Source organism: Haliotis rubra, unplaced genomic scaffold, assembly GCF_003918875.1.
Source record: "Haliotis rubra isolate DU_JTF1 unplaced genomic scaffold, ASM391887v1 Scf69, whole genome shotgun sequence".
In the NCBI taxonomy this organism is placed as follows: domain Eukaryota; kingdom Metazoa; phylum Mollusca; class Gastropoda; order Lepetellida; family Haliotidae; genus Haliotis; species Haliotis rubra.
The window spans coordinates 1135924-1156077 of record NW_025767401.1 but is presented as its reverse complement, the minus strand read 5'-3'; the positions used below and the strand labels follow the sequence as shown (position 1 = coordinate 1156077).

General features: G+C 39.0%; 1 protein-coding gene across 2 annotated transcripts; it reads left to right on the top strand.

Annotated features, from left to right (window-relative positions):
• Positions 1-3692: 3692 nt before the first annotated feature.
• Positions 3693-13901, top strand: LOC124258370 (galactocerebrosidase-like). Of its 2 annotated transcripts, XM_046692460.1 has the most exons (13): positions 3693-3853; positions 4243-4311; positions 5414-5477; positions 5657-5745; positions 5850-6014; positions 7378-7416; positions 8205-8338; positions 8602-8695; positions 9045-9082; positions 9502-9626; positions 9883-10021; positions 10323-10388; positions 10752-10827. In XM_046692460.1, coding segments are annotated over exons 1-12 (1089 nt in total). In that variant the 5' UTR covers positions 3693-3721; the 3' UTR covers positions 10324-10388; positions 10752-10827. The 2 variants fall into 2 exon arrangements, with proteins under 2 accessions (XP_046548416.1, XP_046548417.1); XM_046692461.1 differs by lacking the exons at positions 3693-3853; positions 4243-4311; positions 5414-5477; ... (4 more) ...; positions 8602-8695; positions 9045-9082 and adding exons at positions 11176-11317; positions 11451-11625; positions 12713-12885; positions 13088-13161; positions 13724-13901 and having other exon boundaries at positions 10752-10841.
• Positions 13902-20154: the final 6253 nt, after the last annotated feature.

The window sequence follows — 20154 nt, the reverse complement described above, 5'->3', positions numbered from 1 at the left end:
TATATGCATTGTTTTTTCCTAGGTTAGAGAGATGACACAACCATGTCTTGCCCCATTGTCGTCTGCTTTCTGTTACATTCAGTTAGGACATGCACGTACACACATCACAACACTCTGTCAGTCATTTCCATAGCAACCTACCTCAACTACGTCACCTAAACAATCACACAGTACATTAAACGAGTTTCCCTGGTCACATCGAAAACGCTAACTTCTGGGGGCCGCCATCTTGAAGGAGGTATCGGTTTCGCGAGATCTTACAAAATAACTGCAATGTAACCTGAGCATTTAGAAATACTCCTTCCCAATCTGAAAAGTTGCTCACGCCACACGGTGTTTCACAATGTTGTACAACAGCTCTACAAACAAAGACTATTCTGTTTTTAGTAATCTTCATGAAGACAGTAATACTGATCTCCCAGGTGAATAAATATATGTGTACACACATCATGTGCTCTAAATGTCTAAAACAACAACGACCAAGATAACATGTTAAGAATTCACAAACTCTTGTACCAATCAACATTAAGATGCAAATCAGAAGATATCTAGAAATCACATCAGAAAGCTTCGTTAAGATTTAGACAATAACTTGGAGAATAACAGATTATGTTTCCTGAGTTACATTAATTATGTAATTCTCGAGTCTTGGCGAGAAACTTACATAATTATTATAACGAGGAAAAGATAATCTGTCATTCCCCATCACGAGTTGGTTATTGTTTTTATTACCCATGTCAGTTTTTGATCTATGAAACAGCATTCTTTATAACTAAACCCGCAATATTGATTGGCTGTTTTATTTTCTGAAACAACCAATCAACGTTCACCAAAGGTGTAACCTCCCAAGGGACTTACAGGAAAAGTACTTCCCTGTATGCGCCTTCACATTTTGGTAACAAATGGTCAATCATAACGTAGGTCACTGCTCACAGTTCTGTCTGGTCGACGACTTTCCTGAAAAAACAAAAGGACTGTGCACTGTGTGGAAGTACAATGGATGGACAAACACAAATTAATGGAAGGACATGAGCGATGCGTCAAGACAAAATAATTCAAGGTGTTCTGGTCAGAATGGGACTCAGTAGGAGTTAGCGGAAGTTTGTGTGAGTCGGGAATCAGGATATAAAACAGCCAGGACCCATCAATTGAAACTTGTTTCGAATTGTATAAAAATGATGAAAATTAATCTCTACCCGACATCTAAACATAGAGAACAAAGATTATTTTCGATAAACATGGAACGCGATGAGAAGGAATGAGATGCTTTTAAATCTCCAAAGGCATCAATAATGGTGCCAAATGGCCAAATGGCACTTTGTCAGATACAGAAAGAGACTACATTATGGACTATTTCAGGACGCATATGGAATGCTATCTTATGACGGAAAACAGCAGATTTTTCTATGGGTTTGTTAATACATACGGAATTCCGAACAATCTGTATTTTGACCCAAGGTAAAACGCTGCATTGCATGTGAGGAATATAAGATGTGTATGAGTCCATTTCATCAAGATAATGTAAACCATCTAAGAGGAATACGGAAATACGCTTTTTGTGGACATAAAGTAACATCTCAGAGGTTTCTTCTCAAAAGGTTGAATCAACTGAGCAAATTGTGTTACAAGTCGGCAATTAAGCAGAGCTCAGCAATATCACGGAGGTGACACCAGAATAGAGCTTCACGCATTTGGCTATGATAATCAGCCTTATAATCAAATACAGACGTACAGATAGCACATTTATATTACATGCAAACTGAAACACGACTCTGGACATTCGCAAGAGCACTAGTTTTTGGGGTGGTAAACCTAATAATTACACCCTCGGTATGAGAGGAGAACGTCTATCGTTAAGCACGTCAATAGGAGTCCCGCATTACGATATCACGTGATTGTTTCAACCGGCTAATGAAATAGCCTCTATGGTTTATTACATTTGTGCTACGTATCGAATATATACAGTGTCTGATAAGAGCGTGGCAGTGTATATTCGATACGTAGCACACGTGTAATAAACCATAGAGGCCATTTCAGTAGCCGGTTGAAACAATCACGTGATATTGGAATGCAGGACTACTTTTTTCATTCTTTACTTTTTACTAGGGATACAATGTTCACAACTTCAGTTGCTCTCGTTTCTTCGCCTGACACATTTATCAACACTAATGAACACTAGAATTTAGTAAAATATAACACATATCACGTAAAACATAACACTGTGTCACGTTTTACATGTATTTGAATTTGACTGTTTTATATAGCGCTAGATTTTTAGTCCTACAACAGTTCTTGTCAGTGCGCAGCGACCTTGACCTTGCCGTATTGGTATTCATACGCTTCCAGGCCATAATTTAATCTCATTCAACATGGACTGCCAGTAAAATACTAACATTTGTAATTAAAGCTTTCTGAAGAGTAGATATATTAACATTTTCGCGTAGATGTCATTTTGTATTTACAACACTCGTGCCAGAAAAAATATATCATTTTTCAGTCACTCGTGTTGTAAATACAATATGACATCTACGCTTGGGTATTAATCTCTATATATTATGTACATTTTGCGTAGTATTGGCCACTCACTCTTCCTCTGTGTGCACCAAGGATCCGCGTTAGAATTGGTCTTCAGTAACCCATGCTTGTCGTAAGAGGCGACTAACGGGATCGCGTGGTCAGGCTCGCTGACTTGATTGACACATGTCATCGTATCCCCATAGCGTAGATCGATGCTCATTGCGGATCACTGGACTGTCTGGTCCAGACTCTACTATTTACAGACCGCCGACATATAGCTGGAATATTGCTGAGTGTGGGTTAACAACAATAACAGCAACAAATTGTTATCTATTTATTGAATTTGTCTACAACAGTGTGTTATCACCGCCGGCTTCTTGCCTTGCCGTACGACCAACACATATTACTCATTGCACTTGAGAATATCCCAAATTTGCCAGAACGTCTTGAATGAGGCATGTGCTTCGTGTTTGAATCTGTTGGAAGCAGACAGAAGGTCACGTAGGTATCCCCTACAGGCTACGTAGATACATTGGAACTCTGATTGCCTCAGACTTGGTACCTCAGACTTAGCACCTCTCTTATCTACGTATGGTTTTACACCCATGTCGAGAACTGAACCCCGATGTTCGGCGTGACGAGCGATCGCTTTTAACCACTAGGCTACACTGTGTGAAGCCCATTTGTGGTGTCCCCTGCCTTGACATTGTTAAAATATTGCTAAAGGTGGTGTAAAACATAATTAACTCAATCACCTAGTAGTACTCATTATATATTATATGAATTTTCGAGTACAGGACGCTATGTTATTGCAACCAAAAGTCAATTCCCTCACACGACAGATGTAAACATTATTGTGGAGACTATGGATCTGCATCTGTCCATCCTAACACATGAGTAGCACATGATATGAAACCAACCCAAATAAATATCAGTTGTGTGTCATACAGCGTTCTTAAAATATAGGTGCTTCATGTGTACACTTGATAAACTCAGGAACTGATAACTCCTAAATCAAGAAGCAGATGAATGTGGATCAATCAATGAATGATCTTATTCCAAGACAGTGTTTCTGATATCATAAGTGTATCACCTGCTGGTTGGGACGTATATCTGGACACTGTTATCACCTACATAAACACACACACCATCCGTGACACTTACTCCCATGTCGTACGACCAACAGGCAACATACAACTCTAACATGGGTGTTCTAAAGACGTATGTAGTGTTGGTTCTGGTTTACACATGCAGCGGGCAGTATACCTACCCCGTGGACGACACACCTGGATATGGCCGGGTATTTGACGGTATTGGTGCCATCAGCGGCGGAGGGGTGAGTATGTGTGACAGCTTGGTTGTTGAGTATGAGTAACTATTAAATATGCTGACTGATGATCTACAGATATTTCTGAGGAAAAATGTTATTTTAAACGTATGTGTGATGAGTGTTTGTGTGTCTGGCGCACTGTGACCATGATCCACTGGCAGTCTAGTCACCTGGGGCACCTTTCACGAAGCAACCTTTACAAAGGTCAACCTTAACTTCTATTCTTTAACATTGCACTAAGGTTGCCTTAGTGACTTACGATCACCTTGGTGCTTTGTGAAACGGGCCCGTCTCGATCTTCAGGCTTACTATGCTATGTTTTATATAGAGGCTGTAGAATATAGTCATTGGCCAAGTGGCTGAATAACAAACACTCACCCACCTGAATATTCCAGGCTACGTCAAAATTGTTGGTCAGCTACCCACAACAGCAGAGAGACGAAGTTTTGGATTTCTTGTTTAAGGTAAGGTATTGATACGTTAAAGGTCTTGTTTTCATTTCGTGTATACTAATCTTCATGTCTTACAGCTGGTCTATATAACAAGCTGATGTATATTGTCTTGTCAATAATACATCATATAAATAGATAAATTGATATAAATACATCATAAGTACAGATCTGTCTTAGAGTGAATCAAGATTTCAAAAGTGGATAATGTACATATAACACGTAACACCAGGGAATTTCAGTTTCGATCATCCGTCGAAACAGATTCTAACATAACAACATATGGTATGGATTTACAACTTCTTTAATATTTACAACACGACGTTTCTGGGCTACTCCTTGCCCCTTCATCAGGTGAATAATGACATGATGAAGGGGTAAGACCGGAAACGTCGTGTTGTAAATATTAAAGAAGTTGTAAATCCATACCATATGTTGTTAAGTTACCTTCCAACTTCTAAATGCCCATCAAGCAGATTACATCAACATATTCTAATGCGTGTAAATATTTAAATAGTAGTGATATAAATGCATCACTTGAAATTTCCTGAGCCTCTGGTAGCCCTCACAATATGTATATGTTACAGGAAATGTGTGAAACCAGGGATTTCACGTAATCCCTGAAAGAGTCAGTGATTTCATGAAATCGCTGTGACCCCCAGGGATTTCATGTATTTCCTAAAATTTCCAGGGATTTCATGAAATTACTGAAATATTAGCTCAGGCATTTCATGAAATCCCTGTAAGCCCTTATTGAAATAGAGAACACCAAATTTATAATGTGAGAAAGTTTAAGGAATACATGAAATGCCTGGGGGTCACAGTGATTTCGCGAAATCACTGAATCTTTCAGGGATTACGTGAAATCCCTGGTTTCACACATTCCCTGTAACATATACAATGAAAATAAAACCGGCGTTTGTTGCTTGACGCCGCACAGCAGTAAAATGAATGCTCTTCCATGCTAGTTTATAAAGAAGACTTAACTGTTAGACAACAACTGGAAGACATTATTTGTCCGATACAATACTATTATTTTAGTGATGTTCTTAATAATACGTGTAATGCAAATCTGTGCTGAAATTCAAAGGTTAGTATAATGTCACTGTGCTTTCAGCCCAACTTTGGCGCATCCCTTCATATCTTTAAAGTCGAGATTGGTGGCGATGCCCAAAGCTCAGGTAAGGACAGAATGCGAAAATATGTGCATGTGCAGAGCCAATGTTTGCGTTGAAATCATTTAAAGAATGAGAATTTACTGGATTACAAATAAATATGTCAGACATTTCAAAGAAAGAATCGTCTTTTATTTCCTGAGAATAAATACTGACGCCCATATTTGACATTGTTTTGTTTCCAGAGGGATCGGAGGCCACTCACATGAGGACCCCCGATGAACAGAACTACAACAGGGGTTATGAATGGTGGATGCTGAAAGAAGCCAAGAAAGTAGGTATTTTTATAGTCTCTGATCACAGACTTCTTCTTAGTACCGATTATGATTCAGTGTTCTGTTGCAATCCTCTAATGTTCCTCTTACACATTCATTTCAGCGTAACCCTGACATCAAGCTGTACGGGCTGTCGTGGGGGTTCCCCGGCTGGCTTGAAGGACCTGTTGGTAGCGTGTATGCTCAGCCAGAACGTACAGCGCAGTATGTGGCCAACTGGGTCATTGGTGCCAAGAAGATCCACAACTTGACAATAGATTACATTGGGGTATCACATTTTATCTGTGTAGCCTTCTTAGTGCTTGTTCTAATGTCTGATTACATTTATGAAGTATATAACGCCATATACAAATATTTAGCACGTAGAAACTCAGGACTTCTCCGAAACTGTGCATATTTTGATGATGTATAATATAGGTAACGTATTGATAATCCTTCAGTCCTTGAAACGTGACTATGGTTTTGTACTCCTTTAGAAATATTACGGTAATATCACGGCGGAGAACACCAGCGTTAGCACTAAAAAAATCAGCTTCGACGTAACGAGCGAATGATTTACCCACCAGACTATCTCTACCACATTATTAGGTATCAAAGTATCAGAGTATATGTAAATATAGTGAAACCTGGAGATTCGGACGGAAACGTTTCCAGCGACAAGTGTCTGTATCAACTTCATGTAATGGTGGGTAGCTGCTTATGGCCATACATTAATTATATACATAGACGTTTATGGAAGGGCTATCGTACTAACGAGGTGGGTCAACTACCAATCAACTGTGAGTCAACAAAAAGAAAGCAGATTTTTTTTGGTCAACATGTGAAACATAATCATCTAGTGCATCTTAACGTTCATACCTGTATAATCCTGTTATCCTAAAGATAATCATCCAGTGCATCTTAACGTTCATACCTGTATAATCCTGTTATCCCAAACATAATCATCCAGTGCATCTTAACATTCATACCTGTATAATCCTGTTATCCCAAACATAATCATCCAGTGCATCTTAACGTTCATACCTGTATAATCCTGTTATCCCAAACATAATCATCCAGTGCATCTTAACATTCATACCTGTATAATCCTGTTATCCCAAACATAATCATCCAGTGCATCTTAACGTTCATACCTGTATAATCCTGTTATCCCAAACATAATCATCCAGTGCATCTTAACATTCATACCTGTATAATCCTGTTATCCCAAACATAATCATCCAGTGCATCTTAACGTTCATACCTGTATAATCCTGTTATCCCAAAGATAATCATCCAGTGCATCTTAACGTTCATACCTGTATAATCCTGTTATCCCAAACATAATCATCCAGTGCATCTTAACATTCATACCTGTATAATCCTGTTATCCCAAACATTTTCTTGCGGCATTAAAAATAATGACCAACGACTCTTGAATAATGAACCGAAACGCGCAGAAAACATTTGATTACGATTTAAGGTAATGTTGAAAGTAATCATACATATATTATACACCTTTCATTTGTGGAATTTATAGTTTGATCTACTGCTATATCGCGGTCTTCTAGTTTAGTGTAAGTATCACGTTGTTTGACTATGATAATGATAATATGCTACGTTATCTTGATTGCTATTTTGATTTCTTTCAGTGTTGGAATGAACATCTATACAACACAACGTACATAAAGGTGAGTTTTTAAATCATAACTAACGACGATTGGTATCTTTTGTTTTGAAAATGTGTTAAATACCAATGAACAGAAGCGACGAAACCCCTTCCGCACCCATAAGAAATGCGAAAAGCAGTTGATTTCCAATTTCGACTATGTCATGTGTTTATGAATCTCTATCAAGTATAAAACCATGTGTTTGCGAAAAGGTGAGCATATCGTGACCATTGGTGGCACCCATCACAAATGTCAAGTCAATTATACACCTGAAAAAGTTCGGGAATGGTAGTAGATGTCGGACATTATCTTCGTCCCTGAAGTGTCAGATTTTCAAACTTCCCCACATTTCTACCATAAAAATGAGAAAGCTTTACAGAAGCCTTGCATGTTGTAGCCTTGATCAAACGACTTCTGAGCAAGAGTAGTGTGACGCTCTTCGAAATCGTCGTGAAACGAGTATGCTTGATTGTTCCTCAAACGTTGTGAAATGTTCACACCAACGGCTGGAGCTGTTGGAATATTGCTGGACATGAAGGGATATTTGACTCTTGGAAAGTAATCATCACTTATGTCATATTGCCTTGTGGAGAGTTTGTGTCACTCTGAATCAAATAATTGAACATACAAGGCGTTCTCACTTGTCTATAAGTTCAGGTGGGTAAATCAGTGGAAAGGAATAGATTAGTGAACGGCATTAGATCACTGATATACGTGAATCCTAGTGAAGCTTCGTGGCCATATTATTATGTCCATACATTATTTCGAAGTTAGGGCCCCGATAATGTAACCACTGTCTTGTTCCACAGGTGTTGAGGAAAGTCCTTGACAACAATGGCCTCCAAGACACGCTCATCGTAGCTGCTGACTACTTCAAATGGGACGACTTCGCAACTGATATTTTGAATGACCCTGAACTTGCCAATGCTATCTATGCCATGGGGTGAGTATAACACAGATAGTCCTCTCTTCTAACGTCAGCTGCAGCTTTAAAATTCATATTTCAAGTTATACGACAGAATTCAAAGAACTCGCTTGCCTTCAACCATGATGAATATTTGTGCTCAAGTCCGTTTCCATACACATGGAACCGGAACAACAACATTGCTCTGTTTTATTACTATACCCGGAACGTGGTATTTGAATACGTGTCATTATATTTTGCATCTTCAAAGTGTGCCATATAGGATCCTGCTGTCATTTCAGGGTACACTATCCTGCTACTAACAGTTCCCCCCTGGCACAGAAAATGGGGAAACCTCTGTGGTCTTCGGAGGATCATTCAGATAGTGGCAATGCTGTAAGTTATCACATTACAATTGTCATAACATCGATACATAATTAGAATTCACATAATTCCTTCTAGCAAGACATTTGTTCCGGAAAGGGACCCAATGCTGCTCTTTGATTTGATGAAATTGTGGGTAAATTAAGTAACCCAGGGTATCCTATTGTTCGATTGTTCTGCGTTCGATATTTGACTACATTTGATGGTTTATACATTTGTACCTATCACATGAACAGATATGTCGTTACTTGCTTTTAAATGTTATAGACATGCTGAAGGGTAAGACAACATTGGTGACATCATCGTTGGTGGCAATTATGTATGCTACTGAAATGATGTATTTTACTGAAATATGTTTCAGAAATGGAATCGTAACTATGTTAATGGATACATGACAAGGTAGGCCGAACCATACATTAAAATGATTAACAGGATCAGTCATTTCCAAAAAGTCATCCATTAAGTAGGCATTAGCTAGGTTGATGTCACGCATGCACCAGGCCTGATGTTTCATTCACTTGATTCAAATAAGTATAATTATCTAAAACGTGATCGATCCTATATGATAAGCAATCATCTATCTATTTTGCTTAATGATTGCCCTATCTTGTTCGTTACAATTACGTTTTCTATAGTCAGTGGTCTATTTTTGTCCATCTGATTAAATTAAAACATCGGTCACGTTGGGAATGTAAGTCATAAAAACATCAGCATGCATTTGAGAAGAAGAGTCTGTCCGATGTTAATGCATTTTAACTGCAGCAACAGAAATATCACATTCACCAAGCTGTGAAACTCTTCACTCTCCATCCTTCCAGCACCATCGTGTGGTCAACCCTGTGTGGTTTCTACACCATGTTACCGTTCTACCCCGCCGGTCTCATGAGGGCCAATGAACCCTGGAGTGGACATTATGACGTCTTCGATTATATATGGTTTGCAGGTCAGTTACGCCAATATCAAGATCATTAGGGTTTCATTACCGATCTAAACAAATCAAATAATTTAATACAATAACCCAAGCGCTCATTTTAAGTTGATACACTTCTGAGGTACATACTCGCTTCGATGAAACCATACCGACTGTGATATGGCCTTCGGTGTATGGGACTCTTTGTTTTATCACAAACTTCCATGAAACAATTATATCATAAATTATTGTTGCATCATTAATGACGCCAGAATCACACATGTTGCAGCTCATACTGGCCAGTTTACCAAGCCCGGGTGGATCTACTTGAAGCACGGGTACGGGGTGGGGAACCTGGTTAAAGGGGCACCTACGTCACTATGGTCAGTCCGGACAAGAAGGACCTTACAATCATCGTTGAAAAATTGGTGAGAATTTTGAATCAAGCAGGACATAGTACTTATATATCCAGCGTCTTAAGGAGCGAATTAGAATTAGAGAGTGTGGCTTTTCCAGTGATATGAATGCATGCACAAATCACCACGGTTTCCGAACATGTGGGACGATGTATATGACATTTTCCATGTCTATATGTTTCTGTAACATGAAGAATTTAGTAGAAGAACAGTTTCAGTATCCCCTGATTACTGATTAATGATTTAAGTCAACACCGAGTGACTTTTGTCAATGGTCAACTCATTGCAATGTCTTATCCGCGCTCTATTTCAGAATCAAGATACGTACTCTCTGAATGCAGAAATGGAAACCGTCACATTTCATATCAAAGGGACATTTGTAAGTATTGACACCTGAAAACTAACTTGTCGTTATGGCGCAAAATATAATGTGTGTATACATTATGCTTAAATGCTTGAAGAAACAAACTTCCCACGATATAGGATAACTATAGGATCATCAACAGGCAAAGCCTAACCTGTTATTGACTCGATCGACAATGGTGTATTTATTACAAGAAATAATGGCTTTATTTTCGGAAACTCTAACCGCTTTAGTTTGTTGAATGCAAAGCGATTTCGTTCTGGAGATGAATCACATAGATGACATTCTGTACAATTGTGTTTGCAGTTGTATCCTCTTCCATTATTTGAATCGTTTTTCTGTTAATAACATGGCGTGTTTGTTTCTGTCGGTTCAAAGGCAAACATTGCACAGCTCAACTCCTGGAAAACATCTGTATTCTCTGATCCTGCCAAAAACCAGAACTTTCTGAAACAATCTCCTGTCCAGGTAACCTTTTCATTTTCCACATTCTGTGCAAATTGAGTCAAATAGAAATAACGATACATTTTAAGTAAATATTGTTATAAAATTGTTTGTAATAATAATATTAATCTAGTTTTGATTTCAAGGACAACTTAAACTTTGGTCAACCAGTGTCATCAATTTAAGGTCCGCTTCTCTTGGGATTATTTTAGATTTTATGTTTTCAGCTTCATTTAAACAATAACGTGCTTTTCTCTTGTTTTTTAATCAACGTCTCCAAACTCTTGTAGTTCAGAGAGTTGGGAGAATGGAATGATGTGAATATACGCACTTAATGATTTGATTTCAATCCAAACAGGTTGTAAACGGAGTCTTCAATGTGACGATCTACCCGAACACAACCTTCACCTTGACGACGTTGACGACGGGAAATAAAGGGGAACACCCGAAACCCCCAGATTCCGCCCCGTTCCCACTGTCGTATGCGGAGGACTTTGAACGTAAGAATGATATGAAAGTACTTCTCCTATAACGCCATATTTTGCATTCATGTTGATGCAGGTCACGGAATAGCTTGAGTAAAAGGTCTCCCAATATAACCGAGTGCCATATTATTATATTTTTATATTGCAGAATATGAGGAGGGTGTGGAGCCCTATTATGTGGCCCCACAGACTGGGTCGTTTGAGGTCACGAACGTTGGAGGCACTCATGGAAAGGTCATGAGACAGATGACCTTGAGGCGACCTGTGGCCTGGTGCAGAGCGGAATATGTCGAGATGGGAGCGGCTGTTGTTCAGACAAGCAGGTAAATGATAAGTTACAAATATGTTTACAAATCAGCTTTTAGTGAGATGAATCTCATCACACAGCTAAATTGATATCTGATAAATAAATATCCGTAAGTCTGTTTAGCACACATGCAATACATCTGATAACTTCGGAATTAGTAACTGTACCTAGAGAATAATTAATCACTGTTTATTAGTAACTGTACCTATAGGATAATGAATCTTTGTTCATTAGTAACTGTACCCATAGAATAATGAATCTTTGTTCATTAGTAACTGTACCTATAGGATAATGAATCTCTGTTCATTAGTAACTGTACCTATAGGATAATGAATCTCTGTTCATTAGTAACTGTACCTATAGGATAATGAATCTTTGTTCATTAGTAACTGTACCTGTAGGATAATGAATCTCTGTTCATTAGTAAGTGTACCTATAGGATAATGAATCTTTGTTCATTAGTAACTGTACCTATAGGATAATGAATCTTTGTTCATTAGTAACTGTACCTATAGGATAATGAATCTTTGTTCATTAGTAACTGTACCTATAGAATAATGAATCTCTGTTCATTAGTAACTGTACCTATAGGATAATGAATCTTTGTTCATTAGTAACTGTACCTATAGGATAATGAATCTCTGTTCATTAGTAACTGTACCTATAGGATAATGAATCTCTGTTCATTAGTAACTGTACCTATAGGATAATGAATCTTTGTTCATTAGTAACTGTACCTATAGGATAATGAATCTTTGTTCATTAGTAACTGTACCTATAGGATAATGAATCTTTGTTCATTAGTAACTGTATCTATAGGATAATGAATCTTTGTTCATTAGTAACTGTACCTATAGGATAATGAATCTTTGTTCATTAGTAACTGTACCTATAGAATAATGAATCTCTGTTCATTAGTAAGTGTACCTATAGGATAATGAATCTTTGTTCATTAGTAACTGTACCTATAGGATAATGAATCTCTGTTCATTAGTTACTGTACCTATAGGATAATGAATCTTTGTTCATTAGTAACTGTACCCATAGAATAATGAATCTTTGTTCATTAGTAACTGTACCTATAGAATAATGAATCTCTCCAGGGATGATGTCGCTATTGAGTGTGACATCAGAGTAGGACCAGGAGCGAATGATTCTAAGGGAGCCTTCGTCGCCGCCCGTCTGGACCAAGGAGGATGCTCGCTGGTACAGGGCAGGGGTGTCTTCTTCTTCATCTTCCCAAGGAGCAACATCTTCATGGTCACGACTTCATTTGGTGTGTTAACTTTTATTATTTTCTCAAATGTCCTGAGTTTATACATGTTCCTTTCTCTGATGTTTGCAACCCTTGTTATTCACATAAAGACACTGCTGCTACTCAATTTCGATGCCCCTTATATGTATACTTTTACAATAAGATTACCGAAGGGAACATGGCGTCACAATATCTAAAGGGTTTTGCACGCATTTTGTTACAGACATGCGCACTACCTTGGCAACTGGAAAGATGCTTGTGGATCTGGACTGGAACACAGTGTCACTTACTGTAAAGGTATAGCCATTATAATGTGTTCCTTATAATCTTGCTATTTGTACAACCCATGACGATCCGGGTTAGAACTGATATTCAGATCCCATGCTTGTTGTAAGAGGCGACTAACGGGATTTGGTGGTCAGGCTAGCTGACTTGGTTGACACATGTCATCGTATCCCAATTGCGCAGATCGATGCTCATGCTGTTGATGACTGGATTGTCTGGTCCAGACTATTTATTTACAGACAGCCGCCGTATAGCTGGAATATTGCTGAATGTGGCGATAACTAAACTCACTCACTGCTATTTGTACTGTAAGACGCTGTGTTATAAAAGTATAAAAACAAGTTTGCAGCACTGTACTGAGGTTTCCAATCCTGAGGTTTCCAATCCTGAGGTTTGCAACCGTTGTTACCGTTCACAGGCCAAGACTCAAATGTCTCACCTTACTGAAAATGCTAAATGTAAGGAGGAATAACGAATTTCACTTTTCAGTTTAATCACCACGTAAATATTGTTATGACCTATTAGTTCTATTAATAAAACTCATTATGATTCGTTTGTATGCTATTGTTTTTAGGATACACAGGCGACAGGTTTCATCAATGGCAACTTGATGTTCAATGTTGCCGTACCATCTGATATCAAACACGGCATGGCGGCACTAGGATCGGGATCGTATGGTTACGCGGACTTTGATAACTTGAAGCTAACATTACCTTCATAGTTACATGAATAAATGGATGCATTTAAACAAAGCTTTTTGTCTGTTGCCTCGTATTTAACCCTTTTCGTTGTAACACTTAAAATTCGTCTTCAGCAACCCATGCTTTTCACAGGAGTTGACAAACGGGATCGGGGTGGTCAGGCTCGTTAAATCTGTTGATACATGTCATCGTATATCAGTTGCGTAGAACGATGCTAATGATGTTGATCACTGTATTATCTGGACCAGACTTGATTATGTACAGACCGACACCCTGTTACTGGAATATTGCTGAGTGCAGCGTTAAAGAAACAACAAATATATACGATTTAGAAATGTTCGTAATAATTTGGGAAAATAGAGGGCGACATGGTGGAGAAGTTCAGACAATGTATGTACTGGGAAGGAGAATGTATCAATATTTATTTATATACAACATCATGAGGTTTTTATTTCCAAACTCATTGAATAATGTGCACTACAAATTAAAGACTTTTTGAGAGACAGTGATTGAGTGGGTATGGTTTTTCGCTTTTGCAATATTCCAGCAATATCACGGCGGGGGGACACCAGAAATGGGCTTCACACATTGTACCCATGTGAAGAATCGAACGCGGATACCAACACCACTTGAGAAACAGTTTTTTAGTACCGTGCAGTTTTCAATACCGTGCTAACTCCAAGTTTGAAGCTACTGTCATTGCATAATATCTACCATTTCAGTATTCAGGCATGGGCCAACTACCATGATGTTAAGATTTCATTTTGTGCTAAATGTATATCACATGAAGGAAACATCAACACTTCGAGACCGTGATATCACACACCTCCACAAAATATCCAAACTTAGTTGGCACGGACATCTTTCTTCAATTTTGCATTCACAGTTTCGTAACGAAGTTTTAAACTATCAAAATGCAAGAAACGCAAGACATCACTGTGTCCAATCGCTGAAGAAATGACACTTGGTACCGTTTTTGGTACCTATTCTCGATGGAACCTTACGCAACACAATATCCCACCTCGCGTCTACTATACAGACGGACAACCTAATTGCTATGTACATGAATGCTCTGTATACAAAGCGACATGGTGTCACAGCCCGAGCCCTGTCGAGGCTCGAATGACGATATGATGTACATACGCGCACGTTGTAGAATTGCTGTGGTTGTTTGTTGCTTTTCAGAAAACAATAAAATCACTTATGAAGTTTTCTTTTGTGTAAATGGGTATTTAAGCATTTCAGCATTTAACATGTAAAGGAGTTTATATTGAATATATCTCCTTTGAAGTTAGTATTAAACAAAACAGAAGGCATACGACATAGGCAAAGTGTCGCGTGGGTCACAGTATGGCTGTGTGTACTGCTGTTCATGTTCATCTGTTCCTGTACAGGTATAAACCGGAATTTCTGCTCAGGTTGGCAAACCGAGGCAATGAGGCCAAGAGGTTTGACATTATCTTCAGATACTAATATATTAATGATCTTATAACGCTCAAAATACCGGTTTCTTTTAAATTTAAGACACTGTTCAGATCGCCTCATCTTTTTCATATTCACATCAATACAGAAAGATTTCATATGACGAACACGTCTCCACAAGGCTGTATGACAAGCCGGACGAATCACCTCTATAATAGTGGACATTCCAGCAGCTCTGGACATTGGTGTCCATATTTACTTATGCGTTTATATACTTTAGAGGTACCATCGAGCAGGTCACATGACAGACTATATCATATATAAAGAGTACCAATATTTCTAACACTCAGTAGTACATAATTTCACTTCGATACCTCGATTGGAAAGATTTCTCTTTCAGTTTCTCATATAGACTTAAATTTTGTGTGTGTCATCACAAGTTTTTCTGATTTAGTTAGTTCTTAGTGTAACGTTTTTCTTGCTCTTTATCTGAAAAAAACATACCAGCATGAACACTGATGCCATGTTGTTTTTGCTGTTGAACCAAAACATTGAATCTCCATATTCTACATAGTCAGTATGGAATGATGTATTTTGATCGTACCATAGTATCGACAAATGCTACTGTTGACACTTGAATGAACATTTGTTTACGTTTTACATGTTCACTTGGAATTGGTTCATCTACTAAATATCATCTCACGTCGAGTTTCAGTGCCTTAAGGTCAGTCCTATCACCAAGGTCATTATTCAATGTCTCCCCATGGTATCACGTGTCAAAGGTAAGGCGATACTACGAACAACCAGGATTTGACGTCAGAATGATACCGACTCGCATTGTTCGTGTCCGCGATATTGACCGGTAAACGAATGATAGCAGTAAGTGTGGTGTACTATTGTTATGTACTGATATGTATTTATAGGCAGATATATCTCGCCAGGTCGATCTCCTGATGTTGAATTGTTTCCCGCAGCAAACCATTCAGTGACATTCATTAACCCATGTCAACAGTGAGACATGACATGACACTAAATTATAAGTTTAAATTTCTTAATGACATATGTGCGACCTTTCCATGATTGTGATTGTTGTGTGGACTATTTCTCCTGACGGAAAAGTGTGTGCCGAACTGGTCATGGCTAACAGTTTTTAAAAAGGTTGCCTTAATTGGGTCACCTATACATTTCGGTAAAATCTCTTCAATACCAGGACTGGTATTCTTTATAACGACTGGTATTCTTTTCTAACTACTGAATAAAAAAATGAAAAGTACAAATATAGTTCCTTCCGGTTTAGTTGGTTCTAAGTCAACACAGGAGTCAGTACGAGTTTGGTGTTCTCCGTCTTGGCACAAAGGTCTTTCGGTATGCATCTACAGGCAGTTCTCCATGAATGGTATTTAGAATTGTGATGACACAAGTTAATAAGACATGTTTCAATGGCTGGTTGGCTGGTTGGCTGGTTGGCTGCAGCTGGTTTGCTGGTTTGGTGTTTAACGCCGCACTCAGCAATATTCCAGCTATATGGCGGCGGTCTGTAATCAATACAGTCTGAACCAGACATTCAATTTATTAACAACATGAGCAACGATCTGAAAGGTGAGGTGAAATTGGGTTTAACGTCGTGCTTTCGAGAATATTTCGCTCATATGACGACGTGCATGCGTGTGTATGTGTATCTGCGGCTGCTTGTACTAGCCCAGACTTAAGCTGGTTTATAGTGCTAGCCCACTGAGATACCATGCCGCAGTGAAGCATGAATACCCCACTCAGACACATTATACTGACTCCGAGCCGACCAGTCCTTGTTGTACCCATTTATGCCGAGCGCCAGGCAGGGACCATATTTTAACGTCTTTTGGTATGACGCGGTCGGGGATCGAACCCGCGACCTTCCGCTCTCCGTGCGGACGCTCTAACCACTACACCACGGAGGCGGTCTCTACACAAGTGGGATACGATGACATGTGTCAACCAAGTCAACGAGCCTCACCACCCGATCTAATCTCACGACAGACGCGGGTAGCTGAAGATCAATTCTAACCCGGATCGTCACGGGTTTTTTAAGTTTAAACAGTGAGTGGAGCACAGAATACGTGACATGTAAATCACATGACATGACAGATAACATTTGTAAATATCATTCAACTTCTCAGTAAATAACCTCTGCACTCACTTACAGAATGAACATTTTGGGTCTTTTCAAAACCCTTTTGACTTATTTCCTCGTGTCAAAGCTACGACTATTAATTCATCTGAGTCATTGACCTTGGTAACTTCTCGTGGATTGTAATCTTCACTCTACCATGGAAATAAATCACGTGTTAACACTCGGTGCTTCGGCTGCTGATGTCGTGTTATCCCCCCCGACGGCCTTGATCGACGCTCATAATGTGAACAACCTACAGCTGGAAAACTGTTAAGCATGGAGTTAAACAAACAACATTATTTCAAAATCCGCTTTGGTAGTTTGTTCTTCTGATCGTATTTTGTGGGTAAAGACATGACCTTGAAGCACGTGCTCATAAGGTGATGGTGATATTCCGACTACTGAATGAGTCGACAGTCAAATATTGATATCGGCCTGCTTACAATGTTAATAACAGGTATATGTCCTACATCGGGTATTTATCACCTGCTGATAACAGCTTTACTACAGCAATAACAGCGAGATCAGTCACACTGAGGTCACGTGAAAAGTTCATACCATTTTCTCAGGAGATGTATAATAGAGGTCATCTCTATCCAATATCAGACAATGAAACTAAGTAAAACCATTTTATAAGAGTGAAGAGGTCAATATAAATGTATTCGTCGACATTAAAATGATTCATGATTTTAGAAATAAGGCGAGGGCAATAGTTTCGGAACTGCATTTTTACGAGCGGGTCAGCAGCTAGTTGAAAAGACGGTTATTCGTTTTTCTTGAAAGAACTATTGAAACTCTGTAGGTCCAGATCTGTGCCCGGTTTTACAATGTGACCTCAGCGCTACGACTGTCGTAACCCTGTGTTAAAGCATAAGAGATACGATAATCGTAGCGCCATGATCGCTTTGAGAAACCCGGCCCAGGGCGGGAACATGAAGTTAGAAACGGATTGGGGATTGGGGATTCGAATCCCGAATCTGAATATTTTTTCACATTTGGGATTCGAATGATGAATCTGAAGTTTTTGTTCACATTCGGGATTCGATCCCGAATCTGAATATTTTTGCCATATTCGGGATTCGAATCCCGAATCTGATTTTTTTTTCATATTTGGGATTTGAATCCCGAATCTCAATATTTTTTCCATATTCGGGATTCGAATCCCGAATCTGAATATTTTTAGGTTCGGTATTTTTGCACATTCGACACTCGGCATTCGGTATTTGAACTCTTATATTTCATCCCCCTTGTAAAGTACTAGGTGCTCGTTGTATACCTGGGTAACTACAGTTTCCGATATTTCAACCTCAAATATATCTGAGTTTTCTCAACATTCGGGTTTCGGGATTTGAATCCCGAATCTGAATATTTTTTCACATTTGGTATTCGAATGATGAATCGGAATTTTTTTTTCATATTCGGGATTCGAATCGCGAATCTGCATTTTGTTCACGTTCAGTTTTTTCTTTTGCACATTCGGCACTCGCCATTGGGCATTCGGTATTTGGTATTTGAACTCTTATCATGCATTTCATTAACACATTTGGAGAGTGAGTGAGTGAGTTTAGTTTTACGCCGCACTCAGCAATATTCCAGTTATATGGGGGCGGTTGGTAAATAATCGAGTCTGGACCAGACAAGCCAGTGATAAACAGCATGAGCATCGATATGCGCAATGGGGAACCGATGACACGTGTCAACCAAGCCAGCGAGCCTGACCACCCGATCCCGTTAGTCGCCTCTACCAACAAGCATGGTTTACCGAAGGCCAATTCTAACCCGCACCTTCACGGGTATTAACACACTTGGAATTCGGAACTTCACCGCCCTTGTAACTATACTCTTTGCATCTTCACTTGTCAAAATTCGGAATTCGAACTCCCCAATATTGTACATGTAAGCAAAATAAAACCTCAAAAACGTTATTTCTTCCTTCAGCAAAAACGTCCAATAAGTCACCCATCCTACATTATAGAACCAGTCAGAGGAACCAATGAATGAATGCATGATGAATGAACGAAGGGATGAAGTTTGGCATTTTCCAACTAAACATAGTATTTCTAAATACGGGTTTGTGGAGACTAATGTATGTTTGAAAAAACTTGCATTTTTATCACTAAAGTTAGGTGGTGACATGTGAAGCTACTGCCCCATCAGTGAGGTTGTGTGATGTAATGAAACCTGCAAACTACGAAAAAAATTCAGATTCGGGATTCGAATCCCGAATATGGAAAAGATATTCAGATTCGGGATTCAAATCCCGAAACCCGAATGTTGAGAAAACTCAGATTTGAGGTTGAAATATCGGAAACTGTAGTTACGTAGGTATACAACGAGCACCTAGTACTTTAGAAGGGGGATGAAATATAAGAGTTCAAATACCGAACGCCGAGTGTCGAATGTGCAAAACCCGAATATGGAAAAAAATATTCAGATTCGGGATTCGAATCCCAAAATATTCAGATTCGGGATTCGAATCCCAAATGTGAAAAAAATATTCAGATTCGGGATTCGAATCCCAAATTCCAAATCCGTTTCTAACTTCATGTTCCCGCCCAGGGCCCCGTTCCTCAAAGCGATCGTAATGCTACGACTGTCTTAAGTCTATGTTAAAGTATGGGAGATACGATAATCGTAGCGTTTTCATCGCTTTGTGAAACGCGGTCCTGCCTGGTAAAAGGTTCATTGTCAACGGGACGCCACAGGGAGGTGACTTCAGTCCTATCATGCAAT

Coding starts and splice junctions, on each gene's coding strand:
- LOC124258370 (XM_046692460.1), top strand. CDS start 3,722: ATGGGTGTTCTAAAGACGTATGTAGTGTTGGTTCTGGTTTACACATGC. Junction 9,083..9,501: donor GTTAATGGATACATGACAAG/GTAGGCCGAACC, acceptor CCATCCTTCCAG/CACCATCGTGTGGTCAACCC. Junction 9,627..9,882: donor CGATTATATATGGTTTGCAG/GTCAGTTACGCC, acceptor CACATGTTGCAG/CTCATACTGGCCAGTTTACC.